Source organism: Triturus cristatus, chromosome 5_1 (genome assembly GCF_964204655.1).
Source record: "Triturus cristatus chromosome 5_1, aTriCri1.1, whole genome shotgun sequence".
Lineage (NCBI taxonomy): Eukaryota > Metazoa > Chordata > Amphibia > Caudata > Salamandridae > Triturus > Triturus cristatus.
Window position 1 is genome coordinate 702847875 of NC_140587.1, and position 24829 is coordinate 702872703.

The window sequence follows — 24829 nt, forward strand, 5'->3', positions numbered from 1 at the left end:
GTTAAATATTGTATTGGTGGTGAAGATGTCTGGATCCCTAATGCTCTTTTTTGTTGTCATAGGCAAACAAAGATCATGTGTGAGTGCCATGACATAGGCCTGTCCCATGTATTCCGGTCTTGTTGGACCAGGAGGGGCACCCAAAGAGCTACCCTTATAGTGGTGAGAGGCTACTGCCTTCACAAGGAGTTAAGCAGCACACGCGCAGTGGTGGTGGCATACTGTGTAGTGATCAGTAGGAATGAACAGGTCCTTATTAACCTGTGTCACTGGAGTGAGGCCCACAGGCTCACTCAGTTAAAGTTTCGCTCTGGTGTACTTACCTCGTCCTTAACCCACATTGGTTGGGTATGTAGTTCTGCACAGTGCATCAGTGGTGTATCTGTGTTGGGTGGATGTGTGCCTGGGAAGGGTACAATACAGGGATAATGCAGTACTGTGCAGTGCATGCAAGCTGAATGCATGTGCTGGATGTATATGTGCCTATGAGTGGTTCAATACTTGAAGGATGTAGTACTGTGCAGTGCGTGCATGGTAAATGCATGTACGGAAAGTATGTGTGCCTATTAGTGGTACAATACATGAAGGATGTAGTGCTGTGGAGTACATGCATGTTAAACGTATGTGCTGGATGTATGTGTGCCTATGAGTAATATGGTGCATGAAGAATACAAGGCTCTGTTTGCATGTTAAATATATGTTCTGGATGTATGGGTGCTTATGAGTGGTACAATACTTGAAGGATACAGTGCTGGGCAGAGTGTGTATGCTGTATGCATGCACTGGGTGTATGTGTGCCTGTGAATAGTACAATATATGGAGGACCCTGGGCTCCGTTTTGGGAGACCCAGGCCTGCATGGGTCCCCCATGCAGGCCTGATGCATTCGCCGGACGAACAGAGGAGGCCACACCTTCTCCCACCCGGCGACTAAGACCTGGAACAACCTTCTCCTGCACCTCAGAGCATCACCATCGCTCCAGCAGTTCAGGAAGAACCTCAAGGCCTGGATGTTCAACCAATAGGAGAAAAGGCAGCATGCTCTCCTAGCGTCTCTCGGAACCCACACGGGTGATGCATCAGCGCTTTACAAATCCTGATTGATTGATTGCATGGTGAAACATGAGGGGAGGAGGTAGAGGAATACCCCTAGACAGATTTGTGTATTGCTGCATTCTTGTAAGCTGGGTGGAACACACAGTGGAGAAGGAAGAGACGGCATTCCTCGTAAACTTCAAAGGGTGCTCTTTGAATAAATGAAAGGTCACAAGAAAGGGGCCTGGACACATCTCAGGAAGGAGACAGGGATGATAAAGAGTAGGACTGGGACCCTGGGCTAACCTTTTTATACACATATCACTGTGGCTGACATCCAGGTGTGAACTCTAGTTACTCCCATGGCCTGTGTTGTGAGGCCATCAGCTTTGGAGTCTCTCTTGCTGTGGCAGACAGCTTTCAAGAGGAAGCGAGGACAGAGGAGTGGCATGTCAAAAAAACAGAAGATCCCCCACCTAAACTTCAAATAATCAGAATCTAAATCACATTTGGTGTCTGGAAATTGACTATAAGATGGGAGGTTTGACTGTCATTTGCCAATCAGCCAGATGGGCTGTATGGGGTAGGGAAGCTCTGCATGACTTCTGCCTGTGACCAGGACTGGGGACCAAGACCTGCTAGTCTCCCTGCTGGGTGAGGGGATGTCACCCAAGGAATCCAAGACCACCTGCCCTGGAGCCTGGCACACCAGCGCCTGCCTGTTTGCCAAGACCAGTGTGTTCTATGAGGAAGAGGAGAGCGTTAGAGGGAGCGAGGTCCAGTGGGGAGCCCATCAGAAGGACTCCCTTTGCGGGGTGTGAAGAGACAGTAGCTGAACCGATCGGGCCATTGTCCATGTGCAGGACAAAGTTGCCGACCCTCGTATGCCAGAGGAGGGCTGCCGTGATTTGAGCTGTGTGCATCGTTGTGCTGATCCGGCTGGAGCGTTGTGTAGTGAGGAGTTGCCTCCGTGAGAAAATTGCTACGCTGTGAAGGCTGTAGCCCTTGTGCTGTGGTGAGCTGCAACACTGTATGCCAGGAGGGGCCGCCACTGAGGACTTCACTGTGCCAAGCAGGCTAGAGCCCACATACAGGGAAGATACAGTGATCCCATATGCCAGAGGGGGTCACCGAGAGCGACAAGGAGTGTGACCTGATCGACAAGGCGAGAGACCCTCTTCAGGATTGTTGCAATAACCCCCTCTGCACCCCACTGAGGGATGGATCTGAAACTTACCCTGTAAGGAGGAGACACAAAGGATCTCTTGTTTCTTCTGTGGGGTGAACACGTCTAGGCGACTCTGAGCCCGCTGAGTACAGCCCGTATAGGCTGTGTGCAGTAAACACACCTGATTCAGCTGTTGCCGCTCGAAGACCATGCGATTAGGGCGGGCTCAGGAACTGCAGATGTTCCAAGCCTGCAGATATCTTTGGGCAATGTCACAGCCCCACAACTGGGGAGGTGTTATTCAATTCTTGTCACATTCTGGTGAGAGGACAGCATGAACCATTTAGGACGGGCAAGGTATGAGAACAAAAGCATAGACGTTGTTTGGCCTCATTGAAACACATCAATGTGGTAACACTTGTGTCCCTAGTCAATGGAAGATAAGACCACAAATCTGGGTGGCACTGCTACTTTTTCACCAAGGCCAAGACTGATCTGCATATGGTTGATCCTTTTCCGTACACTCAGTATTTCAAAAGAGTTGACTCGAGTATTTCTAACCATTACCTTCAGAGATTTTCCCTAAGTGAACAGACAATGCCCTGGTCAGGGTCCCAAATCTTGATTTGCCCGGGGAATAAAACTGCACCTTATCAATGAGGCCAAACTATGATGGTGTTGCATGTAGTCCCAGGAGTAGGGAAAATCGAACTAGAATTCCAGGTCTGACTGTTCTGTTTGAAGGTAGAGCGAAGACTGATTTCCATATGGTGCGGACAAACAATGGAATGGAATGCTAGCCAAAGGAACTTCCACGAGGTGTGACATTTTGGCTCAAGGATATCCATTTGTCACTTTTTGTCTACTTCAATTACGAGTCTAAGGTATCTTTTGACCTGTCTTTCTCTACAGGCTTTAGAGTCCTGCACAAAAGTGGAAATATTCTTGCCTATTGGAATAACAATTAACCAATTACCAGCCCAAGCATCTGCACAATTCCATAACCTGGCTGCAAATCTACTCTCTCAGAATGCATTCATGATCCAAACTGAATACCCTCGCTTCTGGGCTCTAGGGTGATGTACCATTGAGGCATTCCCTGCAAGCCTGGGACATCCTACCCACAGATACATTCAATTAAGCCAATTCTTTCATCTATAAATCAAGGGCATTTATGGCATAGGACAGCATCATCCTCTTCAGGTGCATCAAAATGAGGAAATTCAGTCTAGTAACTGTCCCCCTCATCTGGAGTTTGTAGAGAACTGAAAATCCCACATTTTCTGGAGGAAACTCTAAATACAAAGTAGAATGCACTAGCTGAATGTCCTCTACAATATTATTCCTCTGGTGGAGAAAATTCAGCCATTGAAGTATACTCTTTATTTAGAGTTTCCTGAAATCCCCTTTTAGCACTTGATCAAATAATCGTGATTTGAGGAATAAACCTGTCTTTCTATACTTAAGGTTGTAAATATGTAAACAGAAAATGGAAGATGACCTATCCCAATTGCATGCTCTTTTCACATTCTAGTTTCTCTAATCTAGTCGTAACTGAACTCCATCTATCATACTATTCTATGTACAGAACCCCAGGCTTGAGAAAAATGCTCTCTGGAAAACACTCTATTAATCCTTGGGTTAAGTATGAATTTTATCAAACACCTTAAAAATAGGAATTCTGCAACAAAGCCATTAAATATTGGGGTGTACCCTCATTTATTTCCCTCTGGAAAGGCATTTAACTTTTACATAAGCAAATGTATGTGAGCTACCAGGATGGGAAACTACTTGTAAGAGATACCTGAATACCCACATAATTAAATGTTTGAGGATGTCTTCCTGCATGTGTAGTATGCCCCACCCATAGATGTTCCAGATTGGAATTTATATATACAAAGCATTTTTTCTGTGTTGTGTACATACTTGAGTGACACTTTGGTCAGCTCAATGCTACATAAAACAGCCAAGACGTTTCCAATTGTTAATGTGAAACTGGTATTGAAGCCTTTGTACCAGCTTTTTTTAAACTACTGAAACACACATTGAACTTGAAATTAACAAACATTTACCATAAGATCTACAAATCATTTGTTCTGTCACATCAAGATTATAATATTTCAGCAAGGGAGACCCAAGAATCCCTGGGGTAATAACTATAACAAAAAGACACACTGGTTCATAGCAGCAAAACAATTTCAACACACACAGCGGCGTAGTAAATACTGGCGCAACACAAACATGCTTGGTGCTCTCTTTAAAGGTGATACACTCAAGTGATAAATTGTGATCAACAAGTGCATCAACAAACAGATGGAGATGCACCGGTAGAGCTGACTGGCAGCATGGAGTCCTTCCTCATAGTCCCAAAAGGGCTTCATGCAGCCAGTCAACGCTACTGGTGCATCTCCATTTTTGGGCTGATTCGAACCCAGTAAGGGAATCTGGCACTCAACCATGAGACCAAGGCCCCGCACACGGTTCCCACTGTGGGCTGATTGGAGCCCCCTATGGGTATCCAGCATATTTCCAGTTCTGGACATTCCCAGCCACCCTGTTTCTGAGCCTTCTCACCAGGGACCCCCTTCTTTAGCAACAGCATTACCTTTCATCATCTCACTCTTGGGCTCGTTGGATCCCCTTGAGCCCTGATGATGATCCCGCCATTTTTATTGGGATGACAACACTGTTGACTTTAAAAATACGGACCCTATATAAGTGTTGAGAACTTGCTGTAATGGGTTGTGCTGTTCTTGTGTTTGTTGATATACCGGTTGATCGTATGGTTGCCACCTGGCCGATTTTCTACCGGCTGACCCAGCTGGTACGAAAATAAGCAAAATCACCAAAAGCTGGTATTTTTAGCCCTTATCTATATATACGTCAAACAGCAAACATAAATAGAAAACACTTTCAAATATGTTCTGGAGCTGCGTTAACCATCAATTGCTAATAATTAAACTAAACACAGGCAGAAAAGTCATGTTAGGAATGAATACATTCAATGTTGTGCAAAGTCCTATTTAGAATCATACCCAGACCTTTGCAGACTCTTAAAACAATAACAAATGGACTGTATTTTTCTCTTGGAAAGGTGACTAAACTAGTTGATCTTGATTATTCACTTTAGTGTATAACCCAGGGGTCTCCAACCTTTTCTGTTGTGAGAGCTACTTCTGCTCAAGGAAAGTCTTTCTGAGCTACTACCAAATTTTATAACTGTAAAATAGTGACTACACTATGACCAACCAAAGCAAGATTTTCAGTAGTTACCAGCCAAGTATACCAAGTGCGGTTACCAGCAGAAATTCTGGGAAAAAGTTCATCAATATTAAATGCCTCCCCTTGACTTATGAAGTAACATTCAAATTTTGACATGTCTACTGGCACAAAGGACATAAGCACGCAGTACGTCTCCTCAGCTCAGCTTGAATTAACATTCACTTGTTTCAGTAAAATGCACATTTTTCTATCTAATACCACTTTCCACTGTGGGCAAACAAACTCAATTTTCCAGAAGAAACCCCATTTTTGAAAACTAAAACCGCCTTTAAAATATCAGTTTTCAGTTTTTGAGAAATGCACAGTCTCAAAACATCAGCTTGTCATTTTCATCATGTACTCCAATGTACAAATGCCTCATATGGACTGACTACTTTGAATTCCCAGGTATTGCAGTCATACGCCATGGATGCTCACCATAGCACCACAGATGCCTGGATGATGCCAGTAATGCCCACCATTAAACTAGGGCCACAGTTGTGACAAAGCTGGAAACCATAAGGATCAGGGATAAGACCATATATCAGTCATGACCATTAATATGCCAGTCATGTTCTTGGTAGGTCTATGATGGGTGCCAGTATAACACAACAAGACCAAAAATACTAAAATAGTCAAGGATGACCATTATTATGCCATTGGCACTATTATGCCAGGAATGGACACAATTAAGCCAAAGATAACACTCTTATGATGGGGTCTAGCATATATATTTGGCGGTTCTTGTCACCAGGCATAGTTTCAGGAAGCAATAGTGTTTATTATGGACACACACATAAATGTTGATGAATCTCTTAATTTTCTCTGTTCTGGATCATGCCCTGTTCTCCTCAGGTCTTGAGCTGATCATACATCTAACTGACACATTTTTGCTCTGACTCCTGCAGTCCCGCACTTTGGTGGGTAAGCACTGATTACACCTCAGGCTACTGCTGCCATACTTTTTTGATGGTGCACTGTTCACACACATGTTGTGACTGATAAAGGAGGGACACAACATGGTCAATCTCCTTGTGGCTTAATTATATTGAGATTGGATATGGACTGTCATGCAGCAGGTCCTATTAGCCGACACGGTGTGTGTTTGAGTGTTAGTATGAGTTACTGTAAAAGGTTTGGCTGGCTGTCACTTGGAAGGTATTGAAATGATCAGTGTTGCCTTCTTTAATAGGCACCTACCCTCTGAATTTGATACTGGGCTTGACCTCACCTCAGAGAGCTACTTTGAAGGTACTGGCGAGCTACCAGTAGCTCCCGAGCTACTCGTTGGAGGCCCCTGGTATAACCTCTAAAGAGAGAACAAAGCAGGTTTGTTTTGCACCAATGTCCACTGTGCCACTATGTGTGTTGAAATTGTTTTTTTATACATTTCTTTAACCCCTTCCATGCTCATGACGGAACGATTCCGTCATGAGCATCGGTTGAGCTGTGCTCATGACGGAACCGTTCCGTCATGGCCCCGCCCGCGCTCGAACCCTTCAGCACCGCGGGGGAATCCGCGCAGCGCTGAAGGGGTTAAATAAATTGTATTTGCCATTTACTTCTTCGCACGCAAAGTATTGTTACTAGGGACCAGTGTGTTTTTTTTGTTATATGTGGCAAATCAAAGACATTGCAATTAAGCTAGAGCTGCAATGGTTGCTAGTTGATGTTACGGTGCAGAGCATGATACTATTTTACATGACTTGTTAATTACAATCCCAGGCATTATGCATCTAGTAGATAAATTACTATTGACTACTGGGATTCGCCTGTGTGTTAATCTTTGAGGAGAACTGGCATTGTGCTCAGCCTAAATGGGGAGGCCATTTCTGTTAGGGTTAGGAGGACCACACCACTCCAGGTCATTAAGGACACTGTGATTTCAAGTGCATTAGATAAATCAGTTCAATGGAAACAAAACAAGACTACAGCTCCCAGAATGCACAAAAGTCAAGGACTAGAAAAAGTATGTAATGAGTTGGATGCCGTGGTGACATTATTCAGGGTGTAATGTTGTCTTATAAATGCTTCAGCACACAGCTATCCCAATTACTTATTTAAGATTTGTGTGAGCCGCTGCATGAGCAAACGTCTATATGTGATACTTAATACACTAAAAGTAAATTAAGTATATTGACTGCTTCACTTTATTAATGCAAAAGAAACAATTGATTGATGGAATGCTGGACAATGCAAACATTCACCCCCATTCACAAGGATCTGAGTTGAATCCATCATTCTTTTGCTCACCACACAACCCCAGTTTGGACCCAGTCATATGCAAATCAGTCTTGACCCTGTTCCTTGTGGGAACAGTCAAGCCTGAACTGCCAAGCCAGGTCCTCCCTGGACCGGAAACAAGCATTCCAGGACCGATTTCAGGGCATCACCCTTCATCAGCCAGGCTAGGTTGAATCCAGTGGTGTAGCGAACATGGGACCCACGTCTGGGCATACCCTTCGCACTTAGGGTGACATATGCAAAAGAAACAATTGATGGACGGAATGCTGGACAATGCAGACATTCACCCCCAGTCACAAGGATCTGGGTTAAATCCATCATTCTTTTGCTCATCACACCACCCCAGTTTGGACCCAGTCATATGCAAATCAGTCTTGGGTCCAAACTGGAATGGCATGGTGAGCAAAAAAACGATGGATTTAGGCCCAGATCTCTGTACTGGGGTGAATGTCTCACTTTGTTCTGCATTCTGTCCATCAATTGTTCTTTTACATTTTATTAATCCCATGTATTACTGTCGCCATATTAGCCTATTGCTGATCACTGACCTGTCAGACAGCTAGAAGGCCCTACAAGAGGCAGTCTCGAGGTGGATTTACATGTGAACTCGATCATGGATGCATGCACTGCACCTCCTTCCTCGCGTGAAAGCTACTAAGTGTGCTGTCAGCGACGACATATTACGTGTGGGGCATAGATTTACACAGCTTGTTTAGCTAGCTACCATCCTGTCAATAGGATACGCCATCTTGCTGTCCTTGTGCAGCAGTGACTGTTGTGAATTATCAATCTGCTCATCTGCAGTGTAATTATAATGTAAATTACTTTTCATTATGAATGAAGTCATGAGATACTGAACACATCACAACAAGTCATAAATTGTAACTAGACTGACCTTTCAGGGGAGCAATAAATGACATTCTGAGGTAAATCTATTTGTGGGATTCGACGCTCCAGTGGTGTGCTTCATTTTATGAACAACTGTCGCCTTAACTGGGCCTCGGCAGCCTCTTAAATGTTTTACTGCGCACTTTGTGAGGAAGTAATTGATTCTGTCGAGTCAGATTGTAACTAACTGAACATCTGGCTTTAATGGGAGGATAAACCCAAGGCATGTCAGTGCTCCCCCCGGACGCCACCTTGAGACACCTCTGCGAGCCTTTGCCCTCATGGCAGGGTCACAAGTGGGGTGCTCTTTAATCCATCTTTTCAATATATTTTATCCTCATTTCTAATATAGCTTTTTTTCCCCACACTTTTACTGTTACACAGACACCTTATGTAATCGATGGTCTCTCGTGGCAACGTTTTAAAATCATTGTCAAAAAAGGTATCCCATATATTAGGCGTATAATACCCTACTCTTCTTTATACTATATTGAATAATAAATCAGGGGTCTCCATAACACAAATGAAATGGAACACCAAGGGAGGTCCTATGAGTCTTTTCTGCGCTTGCGCAGATAGCAATAGTGTGTCCATTTTCTTGATTGATGTCGCTCTGCCTATCTCACATGCTCTAAGTAAGTAACTGTGAGCTCGCGCACACATGCCAGACACGGCAGCATGGAAACACGGCCCAGAAAACATGCTGTCTGCAGTATCCGCAGGCACAGAAAAAGGTCGTGTGACATGGCCCCACGAAGAAAAGCAAACTTTCAGCGTGCAACTTGGAAGTAAAGAAAAAACACATAATTACATGTCACTGCGAAGGGAGCCCGTGGCTGCTCCGCTGTAGCTGTAACCAGGCTTCCGGGCGTGGATCTGGGCGAGGAAGGCTTTCTCGGAGGTTGGTGATGGGACGAGATCGTCGAAATGCGTCCGCCCAAACTCGGAGTCCACGTTACTGTCGGTCTCACTTCCCACTTCTGTAAAACAAAGCCAGAATGTCATTGAAACGTGTGTTTACCAGGCGCGCATCACCCATTGGACTCACAGGGCGTCAGCCCCCCCCCCCCCCCCGTCGTGTGTGGCAGCCCGGGATGAGACACCTTCCCGGTCAAACACAGCCGCACCCGAGCACTTCACAGGTCTTTAAAAGACCATTTGCATGTTAATGAGGCCTTGCTGTTGTTTCACCCCTTCTAAGAGCCCTTGCAGCTCCACTCTGCCTATTGCTTAAAGTTCAGCCCCCCCCCGACATTTTTGCTCAGCCCCCCCCCGAAATTTGGCTCTAGGTACGCCTCTTGTGTTTACCACAGTGCTTAATTTGTAAAAAAATTAAGTGCTAGGGCCAACATTTTCCGAGGTAGTGACTGTGGTGATGACATACTAATGTCCAGGAAAGGGCTCTTTGTATGAACATCACTCCCTCATTGGCATTCGTAGGTGGTTCCCCTTGAAGGCAAAAACATTATCATTAGATGACACGTTTCTGCATCAGAATAGAAATGTTTTGAGTGGGGGGAGAGCTAGAATATGATTTTTACACTCAATGATTTGCCCCGGGAATGAAGTTAAGAGTTTTGCTGTAAATATACCCCCCCCCCCCAACCCCCCTCCAAAAAAAAAGATTTCCTGGCAGATGTGAAAAGTCAAACCTGATCAAGTTTTTGGTGGAATATATTTTTAAAAAATGGTGCTCTTTAGATTAATTAAGCAAAGAGTTCTCCCCAAGAGCTAATGCAAGCTATACAGTAACGACACAGTAAAAGGTCCAGTCCTGGTGGGAGGTTACAACAGAAGACAGGGAGGTACTAAGGAGGGACTAATAAGTCTATTAACAAATCAAAAGCCAACATTTACAAAGGACAGTCACAGCAGCCAATTGAAAAGATGGACGGAGAGTGGGCGGAGCTTCAGGTCCATCCCTGAATACAGCATGCCTCGCAGAGCAGTGCATGCGCTGCCCAGGCTCGAACTAAAAAGGGTTTTATCCAGATATCGCATCTAGTCTCTAGATAAACCCAAGCAACCCATCCAAATTTATGGTTAAAGAACAGGATAAGGATAGTCACACATGGGACAGTTCGACATCACTTGAATGACCAAGTAAGCATAAACATAAAGCTGCGGGAGAAATGTTGCCTGTTTGTCTAGACAACGGTATTCCTCTTAGAGCACTTAGATAGGCAGTATCTACAAAGCTACAACATACCACAAGCAGTGGCAGGACTACAGACTAACACCAAATAACGTATGTGCCATCTTCACAGCATGGGTCTACAGAGAGCCAAGGATTGCCTATCTTGTGAGCTCTGAAGCAACCGTTCCTGGTTGTGGTTGTCCGACGTGTCTTATTCAAATAACAATTTATGGAGTCCACTCTTTCAAGATGTTTTTTAAATGTGTTTTACATCTGACCAATTATTTGCAAAAAAATTAACTTTCCTGTATTTAAAATTCCATTCTCAAACCCCATAAGAACCCCTGCCACAAATTTCTACTCTCCGCCATGAACCTCTGAATTTATCCGGGTGAACAGCTCATCATTCTGCTATGAGGAATCAAGATAAGGGCCTAAGGATTTAGCAGTGAATTCTCGTGGGGTGAATAAGTGTACTGCACTCTTCGATGCCGTAAAAGTTGGCACTCAGTACAAATCATCTAAATAGATTCCTAGGTGGGGCTAAGCCAGTGTGACAAAGGACGTCTAAACAGGTTTTAATACTGAGTCAAATAAGTCAGGTTTATCTGGCAATTGATGTGGCGTCATTCTGAAACTGGAACTACTACAGTCCTCAAATGACACTGCAACATTTCTAGTTGTCTGACCTTTAAGTGCTGTGTACTTTTTCCTCGACCATTTTCCCAGTTGACCTTTTACTACTAATATCACTATTATAAAACCATACTCATGCATATTTTGTTGAAACCTTATGGTTTCATTCTCAGGTTGAAGTGCAAGTTATATACGACATAAATACTGTAGTGAGTACCAAGGCTGAGACTCTCAATTTACTAATCCCATGCTTAGCTTCTCCAGTTTGTTGTTTTCGAACTCGGAGTCTTGTAGCCCCATATTATTAAGTCTATAAATGCAGGAATAAAAAGGAAGTCACTGGCTGGATGAGACACTTAAGCAGGAAGAAGTGAAACTCCAGAGCTCTGTCCATATTACTCTTTCAGCAGAAATGTGTGCTCTCTCACGGCATGCTCATTTTTTACCGTTGAATGACCATAAAAAGTACAGTCTCGATCTACATTAGATGCAGAAACAATAGGTTCACTGACTGCCAGGATATGTTTTCCTGTGGATTCCCACAGCAGAAATCTATGAACCAAATCTGCTTTCATCGAACCTGTTCCATCTAGTTTGTCTGGAATTTGGAACCACGCCATCCATGATGCTAAACCAAGACCATGAATGTCTATCATTATTGCCAAGTGAATCCTCACCTGAGTTCAGCTCCTTTACCAGCGAAGACATGGTATTGGTGATGGAGTCTGCGGCCACCAGCAAGTCATTTCTTAAATTTCGCCGTGTGCCTAGGTGGAGAAGAGAAAGCAGATTTAGATGTTACCAAATGTACACCTTGACTGTTTTGGCGCAACTGCATGTCTGGTGTATGCATTTTAGCATGTTTAACATGTATGCCTCTTCTACAGGATTCACCCAGTAACTAAATGCCATGACAGGGTACACGCATCTTTCCCTTTAGTCACTGCCCCAATCCCACAAGAGGTGTTGAAGCAAAAGTATATGAATTCAGGATAAAGAAGTGGACACTGTGCGATTTGGTGGATGTGCTGAAACCTGGTCCTTTAGTCAGAAGTTTTCATTATTAGACGACCTGTCAAATTACTTTTGGTAAGCTATTATCTCCAGGTTGGTAAAAGGCTAAAATACAACCCTTTGCTAATGACACCGTCTGGGTAGTGAAAGGCAACCATTTTATCCAGCTCTGATCTAAAACAACATAAGCATCCTCAAGAGCAGGACAAACTATCAAGATGGGTCAGTGAGTTCTACAGTCATTGTTATGCTCTGCCTGTGACCAGCATGCAAGTTTAATCCTAGCAGATTGACTTGGGTACCATTACACTGGAAAATAGCAACACTTGGTATTTAAGATGCCGCAATATTTCTAAAAAGAAGTAAATACAAATACTTGGCACACGTTTGCTGACAATATTATCTGTTCCAGCTGAGAGTTAGAACACTTGAAGGCTCCTCACTTTCATTCTGGATGAGGCACAATGAACCATTAACAGATGCCCTTTGCTGCTGTATGAGTTCCTGTGGAAAGCCGGTCTGTAGTTTCCTGTGATGTCCTTCCGAAACCAGACATGAGCACCAGATCACAAAAGCACAAAAGAAAACAAACATGGTGGAACAGGCCACTTAGATAATGTCAAAATACATTACTTAGTGGAATGCCATACCCACAGTTATCCCAGATCTCTGATCTTCAATCAGATTGGGTTCACAACTTTGACAAAAAACAGATGCTCAACCCTGAACCAGACTATAACAAAGGCGTCCGAGGAGAGACCCTTCGTGTCACAAATGTATCCATAAACCAGTAGCGGCCAGCACCAATTGGGGGTGGCGGGGCAAGGGCAGGAACGTAAAAAATAAAATAATATCTCCGCCTTGTCTCTACTCTGCGTCAGGACTTTGCAGGTGCCGAACAGGAATCAGGAAGCACCCAGGCTCCCGTGACCAATCTCAAAGCTGCAAGGCAGCATTGTGATTGGCCTGAGTGCTGTGGGTCGGCGCACAGCCAGGGAATGGGGGCCTGGGCATGTTCTCCACGCAGGCTGTAATGGCCAGAGGGCTGACCAAACAGTCATTGTGCACTTGAGGTGGGCAAACCACTCCTCACCTGCCCTGAGAGCAGAGCAGCCCAGCCCGCATAGCAGCACAGAAACATAAAATGATAATAAATGTGTTATTATCACTTTTGGTAAGCTATTATCTCCAGGTTGGTAAAAGGCTAAAATACAACCCTTTGCTAATGACACCGTCTGGGTAGTGAAAGGCAACCATTTTATCCAGCTCTGATCTAAAACAACATAAGCATCCTCAAGAGCAGGACAAACTATCAAGATGGGTCAGTGAGTTCTACAGTCATTGTTATGCTCTGCCTGTGACCAGCATGCAAGTTTAATCCTAGCAGATTGACTTGGGTACCATTACACTGGAAAATAGCAACACTTGGTATTTAAGATGCCGCAATATTTCTAAAAAGAAGTAAATACAAATACTTGGCACACGTTTGCTGACAATATTATCTGTTCCAGCTGAGAGTTAGAACACTTGTAGGCTCCTCACTTTCATTCTGGATGAGGCACAATGAACCATTAACAGATGCCCTTTGCTGCTGTATGAGTTCCTGTGGAAAGCCGGTCTGTAGTTTCCTGTGATGTCCTTCCGAAACCAGACATGAGCACCAGATCACAAAAGCACAAAAGAAAACAAACATGGTGGAACAGGCCACTTAGATAATGTCAAAATACATTACTTAGTGGAATGCCATACCCACAGTTATCCCAGATCTCTGATCTTCAATCAGATTGGGTTCACAACTTTGACAAAAAACAGATGCTCAACCCTGAACCAGACTATAACAAAGGCGTCCGAGGAGAGACCCTTCGTGTCACAAATGTATCCATAAACCAGTAGCGGCCAGCACCAATTGGGGGTGGCGGGGCAAGGGCAGGAACGTAAAAAATAAAATAATATCTCCGCCTTGTCTCTACTCTGCGTCAGGACTTTGCAGGTGCCGAACAGGAATCAGGAAGCACCCAGGCTCCCGTGACCAATCTCAAAGCTGCAAGGCAGCATTGTGATTGGCCTGAGTGCTGTGGGTCGGCGCACAGCCAGGGAATGGGGGCCTGGGCATGTTCTCCACGCAGGCTGTAATGGCCAGAGGGCTGACCAAACAGTCATTGTGCACTTGAGGTGGGCAAACCACTCCTCACCTGCCCTGAGAGCAGAGCAGCCCAGCCCGCATAGCAGCACAGAAACATAAAATGATAATAAATGTGTTATTATCATTTTATGTTTCCTTTCTTTACACTGCTTAAAAGAAGTGGGGCAATGCTCCTCCGCCTTAGCGGAGAAGCCGCCACTGCCATAAACCAAAGCCCACCCTCTCATCACATGCCAATCTCATCAGAATATTTATGAGACCAGCTAATAAATGCTGTCCTTCATAGGACCCAGGAGTATAGTGTTGTCACAGAAGGCATGACTAGGGAGTGGGTAGTACCAAATGCAGATCCAATGTGTTTACAATAGGTGTGAGGATGGAACACTGCTCCACAGCAGGAATATCCTCGAGGCAGCACACTTGAGAATTAACTAGAAGCTCTACAAACAGTCATATTTGGACAATTTATATGTCTCATCTTCCACATCCGATACATCAAACTAATATTCTATTAACTATGTGAGTCACTACAAATAGCCTGTTAGACTTGGCATCTTTTGGCGTGTTTCCCCTGACTTTTTGCTTTCTGACCTCCTGTTTTTGACTCCGTTTTTGCTGGTGTAATGACTCTGCGCACTTTCCTCACTGCTGTCCAGTGGGAAAGTGCAAGTGCTCCTGTATAAAATGTGTATGGATTGGTATTTCTATGATTGGCCTATTTGATCTATGTATCAGTCCCTAGTAAAGTGCACTGCGAGTGCCAGGGCTGATAGATCAAATGCTGTTGGTGGGCTGCAGCACTGGATTGTGCCACCCACGCAAACAGTCCGTAAAGTGTAACTCTGGCCTGCCATTGCAGAGTCTGTGCGCAGCCTGGGGCTGCCTTGTCGACTTGGCAAGTGCACACACTTGCAAGTCCCTAAACCTTCCCTTTCCTACATGTTAGTCACCCTAAGGTAGGCCCAAGGTACCCCTGAGGACAGGGTGCATTGTATGTGAAAGGTAGGACATTCCCTGGTGTGTGTGGCATGTCCTAATAGTGAAATACAGCCATTTTCGTTTTTCACTATTGCAAGGTTCTCCATAGGCCAGAATGGGCAGTTTGATTATTACATCTTATAATCCTAACTGACTCAGGGAACATGGTAGAAATTCAAATTTAGTATGCCTGAACACAGAATGATAAAATACATCTTTTAGTAAAGTTGGTTTTAACATTCTGTGTTTGAAAATACCACGATTAGAAAGTAGGTATTTTCCTGTCTAACTATCCAAACCTGACTCTGCTTGGTTGTGTATTCCCTGTCTGGAGTTTGAGTGACAGGGCTGGGGAATTTCAGGAGACAGGGTGAGTCCACCCAGCGGTGAATAGAGAGATCTGCATCTAGATGAGAGGGAGGAGTTGCACCTGGGACCTGAATAGGACTGTACCTGCCCCCCTACAGTGCTGGCTCCACCCCCTGTGGTGCGTCTGATGTCTCTGCCCTGCACTGTGAAAGGAGAGAAGGAATCATGTCAACAGAGTGCTCCAGGGCTGTGCCTTTCCTCCACAATGCTGGCTCCACCTTGTGGGGCGTCTGATGTCTCTGCCCTGTACTCTAAAAGGAAAGAAGGAGTCATGTAAACAAAGTGCTCCAGGAATGACCAGAACTGGTTTGGACTAGGCAAAGGCCCCTCTGCCCTCAGAGGACAAAAGATTTTAGATCTCGCTGGAATCAAGGAGCCTGCCAAGACGAAGAGCTGGAAGAGCTGCCAGGAGGAGTACTGCCCCTTTGCTGTGTTGTTGCTTTGTTGGGTTGGCCTGCAGCTGCTGCTTCTGCCTTGGGCAGTGAAAGGACTGGACTGAACTTTCTCTACTTGTGCCGAGTATCTCCAAGGGCCAGAACCGCGCTGGCCTCCTGTTAAGAAGTCTCAGGGACTGCAAAGACTTCACCCACCTCTGGGTACCGCTCCTGGAACCGCTGTTTCAGTTGCTACAGAGAAGAGGGAACCGCGACCGACTATCACCCGACTCCGTCGCTGACCTTGTGTCCTCAAGGCACCGCAAGCCGCACCGACTCGTCCTGCACCGTAAGCCTTGGTCTCACCAACTCCTTAACCGAGCCGCTGCCTGCACCGCATCGAGAAACACCGCAACCTGCATCGCCTCGCTTCACTTCGCTGGACTATGCTCACCGACACGATCGCTGCTGGCTCGACACCCGTGACCGACTCGTCACGCACAGCTGTCCGACTCGGCCAGTGTCACTTCCCACCAACCGGCTCTGTCGCTCGCATTGCAACTTGCCAGCACCACCTCGCCCTGCACCGCCCGCCTTGGTCTCACTGACGCCGTCTGGACGATCGTCACTGAGTCGCTGCTCGCACCGCATCGAGAGGCACCGCACAGTGCACCGCTTCCACTTTGCATCGCAACCACGACGGACGCCAAGACCGACTAGCACCGCCTTGTGGGTCACACTAAGAAAGGTACTGTGAACAAATCTGTCCCACTGTTGCTGGCCCGTACCGTCGCGGTCAGCGGGAACTGCGAGACTCTGTTGTTTTCAGCATCGCGGTAGGCTCGGACCGAGCTACCGACTCGTACGAACTGTGTTTTTCAACGTATTTTGCAACTTAAAGACATTTTGAGAAGTAACTATTTCTGAAGTACTGTATTGTGGATATTTATCGTATTTGGTCTTGTTTATATAAAAATATTGGATATTTTTCTAAAACTGGTGTGGTGTCCGTTTGTAGTGCTTACATTGTATTACTGTTGGTTTTGTGCAAATGCTTTACACACTGCCTCTAAGATAAGCCTGACTGCTCGTGCCAAGCTACCAAGGGGGTGAGCAGAGGTTATTTTAGGAGTGTAAGTCCCTTGTCCTGACTAGAGAGGTGGTTTCTGCCTGGCTTGAGTGCAAACCTTAGCCAACCAGAAATCCCATTTCTAACATAGCCCACAAATAGACACTCCAAACAAAAACTTTACCCAACTTAAAGAACAAGTTACTTTGGTAACGATATATCTGTAAGAAACATTAGTTAGTTATAGATTCCTTACCCATGCATCAGACTGGATCCGGAAAGTTTTTTCATCAGCAGTACCTCTGCGCGTCGGAAGGTGGCATCGGTCGGCTCCGCATCCGTTGTTGGCATCGTATCGCCGGGATGATGTCGCGGTAGCTACTTAGCCGCTGCCCTCGCACGCTGACGTCAGTTCTGTACACGACTTTCCGCGCCAGAAACGCAGAGCCATGCAAGACACTGACCACTGGTGCACAAAACTAGGGCCCTGAAAGGATATCCTTAACCCTAGAAATCAGTTCGCAGAACGGAGAGGATGGGTGGGGCGGTAAGGAATCTATAACTAACTAATGTTTCTTACAGATATATCGTTACTGAAGGTAAGTAACTTGTTCATCTGAAAGAAACACGTTAGTTATAGATTCCTTACCTTAGAATAGATACCCCAGCAATACCAACCCCGGTGGTGGGTCTGCGAACCAATCTCACACCTGAAAGTCCTGGAGAATATAATATGAATCGTCTTTCCGGACCTGACTGTCAAGACAGTAATGTTTTGTAAACGTGTGCAGCGAGGCCCACGTAGCTGCCTGACAGATGTAATTTAGAGGAACGCCTCGTCCCAGAACAGTAGTTGCTGCCGTCGCCCAGGTAGAATGGCACGCAGCCCCACTGGAGGCTCCTTCTTCGCCAAAGAATAGCAGGCTTTTATACACAAAACAACCCATCAGTAGATAGTTTGTTTGTGTAAGACCTGACTTTTCTTTGCACCCACGTACCCACCAAAGAGCTGGTCATCCACCCGGAACTGTTTGGTGCGATACAGATAAAAGGAAAGTGCACATTTTGGTTCCAGATGGTGGTCCTTCTCCTCTTTCGAAGGATGCGGAGACGGGAAGAAGGTGGGCAAAGTGATGGTCTGCCCGATGTGAAAAGCAGTGACAATCTTGGGCAAGAAGGATGGACGAGTCCTGAGGACCACTTTGTCCGGATGGACAGACAAGAAAGGAGGCTTAGATGAAAGATCCTGGAGCTCACTCACCCTCCTGGCAGAGGTAATGGCAACCAGGAAAGCAGTCTTAAGCGTGAGAAGCCTTAAAGGACAGTTGTGAAGCGGCTCAAAGGGAGCGCCCATCAAATAGGTCAAAACCAGATTCAAGTCCCACTGAGGCTTAACGAAAGGAATAGGAGGAAAGAGTGAGTTATGCATTTTAGAAAACGATTTACAACCGGGAACTTGAAAAGAGAAGGCTGATCTGGAAGCCGAAGGAAGGCAGAGATGGCGGAGAAATAGCCCTTGATAGTGCCCAGAGCAGAGCCCTGCTGGGCAAAAGAAAGGAGTAACAAGAGAACTTCAGAAAGAGGGGCAGAGGGGATCCACAGCCTTTGCTGTGCACCATGCCACAAATGTGTTCCACCGACAGGCGTATACCGTCTTAGTGGAAGGAAGCCTGGCTGCCAAGATGGCATTGCAGACTTCGGGAGGCAGGTCGACCGACGTCAAGTGCGCCGCCCAATCTCCACACAAGGAGGTGGAGGATGGACAGGTTTGGGTGGAGGCCTGTCCCCTGCTGCTGCGACAGAAGATCCTCCCAAAGAGGCAGTCGGATCGAAGGTCATGCTGAGCAGCTCGGGATACCAGACTCTTTGTGCCCAATACGGAGCCACAAGAATGACTTGGGCCCGGTCGCACCTGATCATCTTCAGCACTCTGGGCATAAGTGGTATAGGCGGAAAGGCATACAACAGACCGCAACTCCACTGGCGACGAAAAAAGTCGCCTAGCAAGTGCTGGCTTGGAAATTCCAACATGCAGAATTGCTGACATTGGGCTTTCTCTTCAGTGGTGAATAGATCTAAGAAAAGTTCTCCCCACTGATGTACGAGACCTTGCACCACCTCCGAGTGAAGACGCCATTCGTGATCCATCATGCACCTGCGGCTGAGTTAGTCTGCCCTGGAGTTCAGGGAACCTGCCAGGTGTTGAACCACCAGGGATATACAATGATGGTCCAGCCATGTCTAGAGGCGGCGAACCTCCTGACATAGGGTCCACAACCCCATCACGCCCTGTTTGTTGCAGTACCACATGGCGGTGGTGTTGTCCGTGAACACCAGCACTACTCTTCCCCAGACAGAGGGAAGGAATGCTTTTAGTGCAAGACTAATCGCCCGAAGCTACAGAAGGTTGATCTTGGGCCCGGACTCCGCCGGAGACCAGAGGCCTCTGATCTCTGCCTCCCCCATGTGGCCGCCCCACCCCAGAAGGGACACATCCATCACCACCATGTGGTCTGGTTGGGGAACAGAGAGGGATCTGCCGCTCACCCAATCCTGGTTCGTGAGCCACCACTGCAATTGTCGTGCAGTGCCCTCCGAGATCTGGATGCAATCGGACAGATTCCCCTGATGCTGCGCCCACTGGAACATCAGGTCCCACTGCAGAGCCTGCATGTGCCACCTAGCATGATCAAACAGCAGGATGCAGGAGGGCCGAAGGCTCAGCAGCCTCAGGGTCTTTCTGACTGAAACCCGGGATAGAGGCTGAAAGATCGGAATCATAGCCTGAATATCCCGGACTCGCTGTTTGGGAGGACAGACCCGAAACCGCGTTGTGTCCAGAACCACTCCGATGAAGAGGAGCTTCTGAGAGGGAATCAGGTGTGACTTCAGCACATTGATGGAGAAACCCAGCGAATGCAGGAGGTCGGCTGTAGTCTGGAGGTGGTAGACGACTGCCCGGGGCGAGCCGGCCTTCAACAGCCAGTCATCGAGATAGGGGAAGACTGAAACCCCTGATCTGAGCAGATGAGCTGCGACCACCACCATCACTTTCGTGAACACCCGAGGGGCGCTGGTAAGGCCAAAGGGGAGCACAGTGAACTGAAAATGCTCGTGGCCTACCTTGAACCGCAGGTAACGCTGGTGGGCCGACAGGACGGGGATGTGAAAATAAGCGTCCTGCAAGTCCAATGCTACCAACCAGTCTTCCGGGTCTAGGGCAGACAAGACCTGAGCAAGCGTCAACATCTTGAACCTCTTCTTCCGGAGGAAGCTGTTGGCGTTCCTGGGATCCAAGATAGGACGCAGGCCCTTGTCCTTCTCGGGGACCAGAAAGTAGTGTGAATAACAACCAGAACCTACTTCTGGGACAGGAACGTGCCGATGGCTCCCTTGGCCAAGACAGCCATAACTTCCTGCTGGAGAAGGGCCAGGTGATCCTCCGATATGCGGTGGTATTGCGGTGGCATGGCAGACGTGGTTGCCTCGAAGAGGAGGGAGTAGCCCCTTCGGACTATCTGCAAAACCCACCTATTCGACGTGATGGCGCACCAGTGGGGAGATGATGGCGAATCCTGCCGCCCACTGGCGTTTGATGGGCCTGAAATGTCAGACTAGGAAGGGTTGGAGGCTGCTGCAGAGGGGGGGTTGGTGGACTGGCCCCCGGAACCACAAAAATTGTTCCCACGTCCCCGGCCTCGCAAAGGTTGGGTAACTTGCTGTGGCCTGTGGCTCTGGGCGGGACGTAGCGGGGCACCCCTTCCGTAGGCACAAAAGGGGCAAAAAGCAGACTGTGCAGGGTGGGTGGAGAGGCCCAAGGACTTGGCCGTAGCCCGCGAGTCCTTGAAATGCTCTAGAGCGTTGTCTGCTTTGTCGCCAAAATGGCGGCGGCCATCAAAGGGCCTGTCCATTAAGGTGTTCTGGACATCCCCTGAAAAGCCAGTCAATCTCCTACAGGCAAAGTGTCTAAGATCTACCGACGTAGAAATCATTCAACCCAGAGAGTCAGCAGTATCCAGTCCACAACGGATGGCAAACTTGGCTGCATCCCTCCTGGCGGCTACAGCCTGGGAGAGCACTGTCTGGGCCTCCTCCAGACACTGAGGCAGCACCTGCACAACCGAGTCCCACACAGAGTGGGAATAACAGCCCAATAGACATGCTGTGTTTACCGACTGCAGTCCCAAGCTGGCGGAAGAGAAAATCTTCTTCCCAAAATGATCCAGCTTCTTGGATTCCCTTTCCGGTGGGGCAGTAGGGAATGCATTTTTGGAATTAGAGGCTTGGACCACCAAGCTCTCAGCGGTGGGGTGTTGGGAAAGGAAAGTGGGGTCACCCAGGATCGGGCGGTGGCATCGGGGAATCATCCTGTCCACAGGAGCCCCCGTCTTGGGCCAGGACCAAGTGCCCAAAAGGACATCAGTAAGGGCCTTGTTGAACAGAAACAGAGGCTCCGAAGAGATTGGCGCAGGCTGAAGCACCTCTGTCGGGAGGTTAGTCCTGACTGCCATGGTAGGGAGTTTGAGGTTGAGAGCCTCGGCTACCCTAAGCATACGAAGCTCCCTCCTCCATAGCCACGGTAGGAGGAGACAACATGCAAAGGTCAGGGGAGGTATCCAGACCACTGGCATCCCCCAGTTCCTCTCTCCAGTCCTGCTCAGATTCTACCTGATCAGTTAAAGGGTCTCCAGATCCCTGCCAGTCCTCCTCCTCATCCTCTGGGTGCCAATCTGGCTGAAAAGGGAACCCAGGACTGAAAAGGGGCACAAAAACCCCTCTTGGCGCCAGATCCTGCATTGGGCGATGCCGATCCGGCTACGGAATGGAGGCCGGGGTCGATGCCGGCCGGGGGCCAGCCAGCGTCGATTGAGGTAATGGTGCCAGAGGAATCGTCGCCGGCGTAGGTGTAATGAGGTCAACCGGCGCCGATCAGGATCTAAGCCTGGATCCAGGGGGGATCTACGGTGCCGGAGCCGTCGGCGGAGAAGGCCTAGGCCCTCCAAACCGGTTCCGTGGGGCCTGAAGGCGCACCGACAGGTCCGGGCCGCCCAAAGATGGCATGCCTCGCCTCATAGAACGTACGAAGCTGAGCGGGAGTCGCTCCGGGTCACAGGAAGGGAGGTAAACGCGGAGTCTGACTCTTCGGGCTCCGCATGTGATGCCGCAGGAGGGGCACCACCCGAATCCCTCGTCGGATCGGCCGACCAAGGAGGAGAAGTCAAAGAGCGATGGTGCTTCTTCAAATTCTTCTTATGCTGCGACTTACCCGACCCGAGTGCAAAGACTTTGATGACTTGGATGAATGGTGGTGGCTCCGCGAACGGTCCCTCAGCCTCTCTTGTGACCGGGACCTCGAACAGCGCAGATCCAACTGCCGGCACTCAAGCTGCTTTTGGGACTGCTCCCGCAAAGCCTTCGGCGTCATCAACCAGCAGTCAGAGCACAACTTGGGGTCGTGGTCGCGCTCCAGGCATAAGAGGCACACGCGATGCGGATCCGTCACCGACATCAGTCGGTTACAGGAACCACATGCCTTGAAGCCAGGCATCCCTTGTTCACCAGGAGTCGAAGACTTTCAAGATCCAGTCTGATGCCTGGGGGTATTTCTAAGGTAAGGAATCTATAACTAACGTGTTTCTTTCAGATAGTGCCTATCACAGCCAGCCTTTTTGTGTTTCAAATATGTAACCTGGAGTCTTTGGGTGGCTGTACATCCCACCATGCTTTCTTACTTCAGCTGAGTACACAGCTCTGGAAATGAAACTGCAATTGTTTTATGATGTTACTCTGTGCACATCTTTGGCACTGTGGCTTGGAGGGCCTCGGCACACACTTTGGACTCTTGAAGGAAGTCAAGTCACCCGCTCTGACATATTGGGGGAGTCATTAGACACCACCACCGCAAGGGAACAGGGACAAGTATTCCTCATTTCAGCGTGTTCCCATGGCTGGCATGTATGGTGATGGTTATGAGACGGACAGGAAACCAGTTCTAAACCCTCACTGATACCTAGTTTGCGGCTGGACAGCTCACAAGAACACTAGAAATGAAAGCATTCTACCACCTCTGAGGATTGTGGCTGCAGCCCATATGTTACTGAATCAGATCTTAGGTCCCATATGGTCAGCCTCTGGTGGCTGCGGTGGTGGTGCTTGTGTGAGGCTTGGGGAACCAGCACCTTAATCCTGTATACAGATCTAACCATTCCTTCCGTCAAGTATCACTGGGACATCACAGCGTGGTGACACTATGCGAGTGATAAAAGAACCACCATGGAGGATATGGGCTGAATACCAACAGTGGGAAGAGAAGATCCTCTCTCTGTGGGGTGATCACAGCCTTCACCTTACTCCCCACAGTCAACTGGAGTGTATCCTTAACTAAGGGAAAATATTTCCTGAATCTTCACAATAGAAAAGCAAGGGCAGAGCTCCAGGGAGAGGAACACCCAAAACAAATCTGTATAAAACTAGGGGTTTCCACCTATAAAAAGACTACAAATCTCCTCGGAGGCGCTGATATTTTGCCTTCTGCTCCTTCAAGCAGGTGGTGTAGCCAGAGGATACACTGGATGGGGTGAAAACCTTGTGTTGGAGTTGAAAAGGGAGAACACTACTCTCCTGCTCCTTCAAGACCTTTATGAAACACATGCTGACAAGCTATAAGAGCAATGAACAACGAGAAATAAGCTCCTTCCCTAAGAGACTGGTGTAACAGAAGAGAAATGCAGAATAGACGTAAAAACCCAAACAGACTTCTAAAAGTGACATGAAGTAACAACCTTTTATGTAAAAGCACTTAAAGCTTAATCCTTTTTTGACTCCCATAGGGAATCCAGTGATTCCTTGTCACTGAATGTTTAGAAGTACATTTAAAAAGTCTGAAGACTATAGAATTTGTAAGTTTTGTAGTTTCAACTAAGGGCACTTATGCTATTATGCTGAGCTGTAATAACTTTAGGACAAGGAGGCAAGACACATTGATTATACACTTGTTACATCCTTCAAATTTGTCTCACATGTGCTCTAGCGGCCAACGGATACTACCGACTTGCAATTCTTATGCGTGTTGATCTCCCGAAGACCACACAACGATAGATGGTCGATTTTAGAAGAGTTACGCGAGTTACATGGTAGCATACCTCAATGGAAAGGAAACTGACTAGTAGCGAGGACTGACTATTTCCTAATGCCTTGAAAAAGCCCCGGCTTGGGAGCCAAGGGCGAAACACGTGTTGGCTGATCTGTTATGTAAAGAGTCTGTTCTATGATCACAGCATGAATTAAAAAGGCTTGAGAAAAATACATAATAAGACTTGGAAGTTTATAATTTGAAGAGAGGATTGCAAAAATTGGATTGATTCCTTCCAATTATGATTTTTGCCTAAATGCTCAGAAAAGTGTTTCACATATTTATAAATCAATGGGTAAGGGGTCTCCCATTGTCTTGAGCAACAGGAACCAGTCTCAACTGACAGGAAACTGAGGGCAATCTCTGGACCTTAACACCCCTG

General features: G+C 47.2%; 1 protein-coding gene across 10 annotated transcripts in view; it reads right to left on the bottom strand.

Annotated features, from left to right (window-relative positions):
• DTNA (dystrobrevin alpha) overlaps nt 1-24829 on the bottom strand; it is a 980878-nt gene that overhangs the window by 51529 nt on the left and 904520 nt on the right. For all 10 annotated transcript variants that reach the window (XM_085605673.1, XM_085605674.1, XM_085605682.1 and 7 more), the window contains 2 exons: nt 12046-12135; nt 9407-9575 (listed from right to left, as the gene is read on the bottom strand). In XM_085605673.1, coding sequence (XP_085461799.1) covers nt 9407-9575; nt 12046-12135 — 259 coding nt within the window. The remainder of the gene's footprint in view (nt 1-9406; nt 9576-12045; nt 12136-24829) is intronic.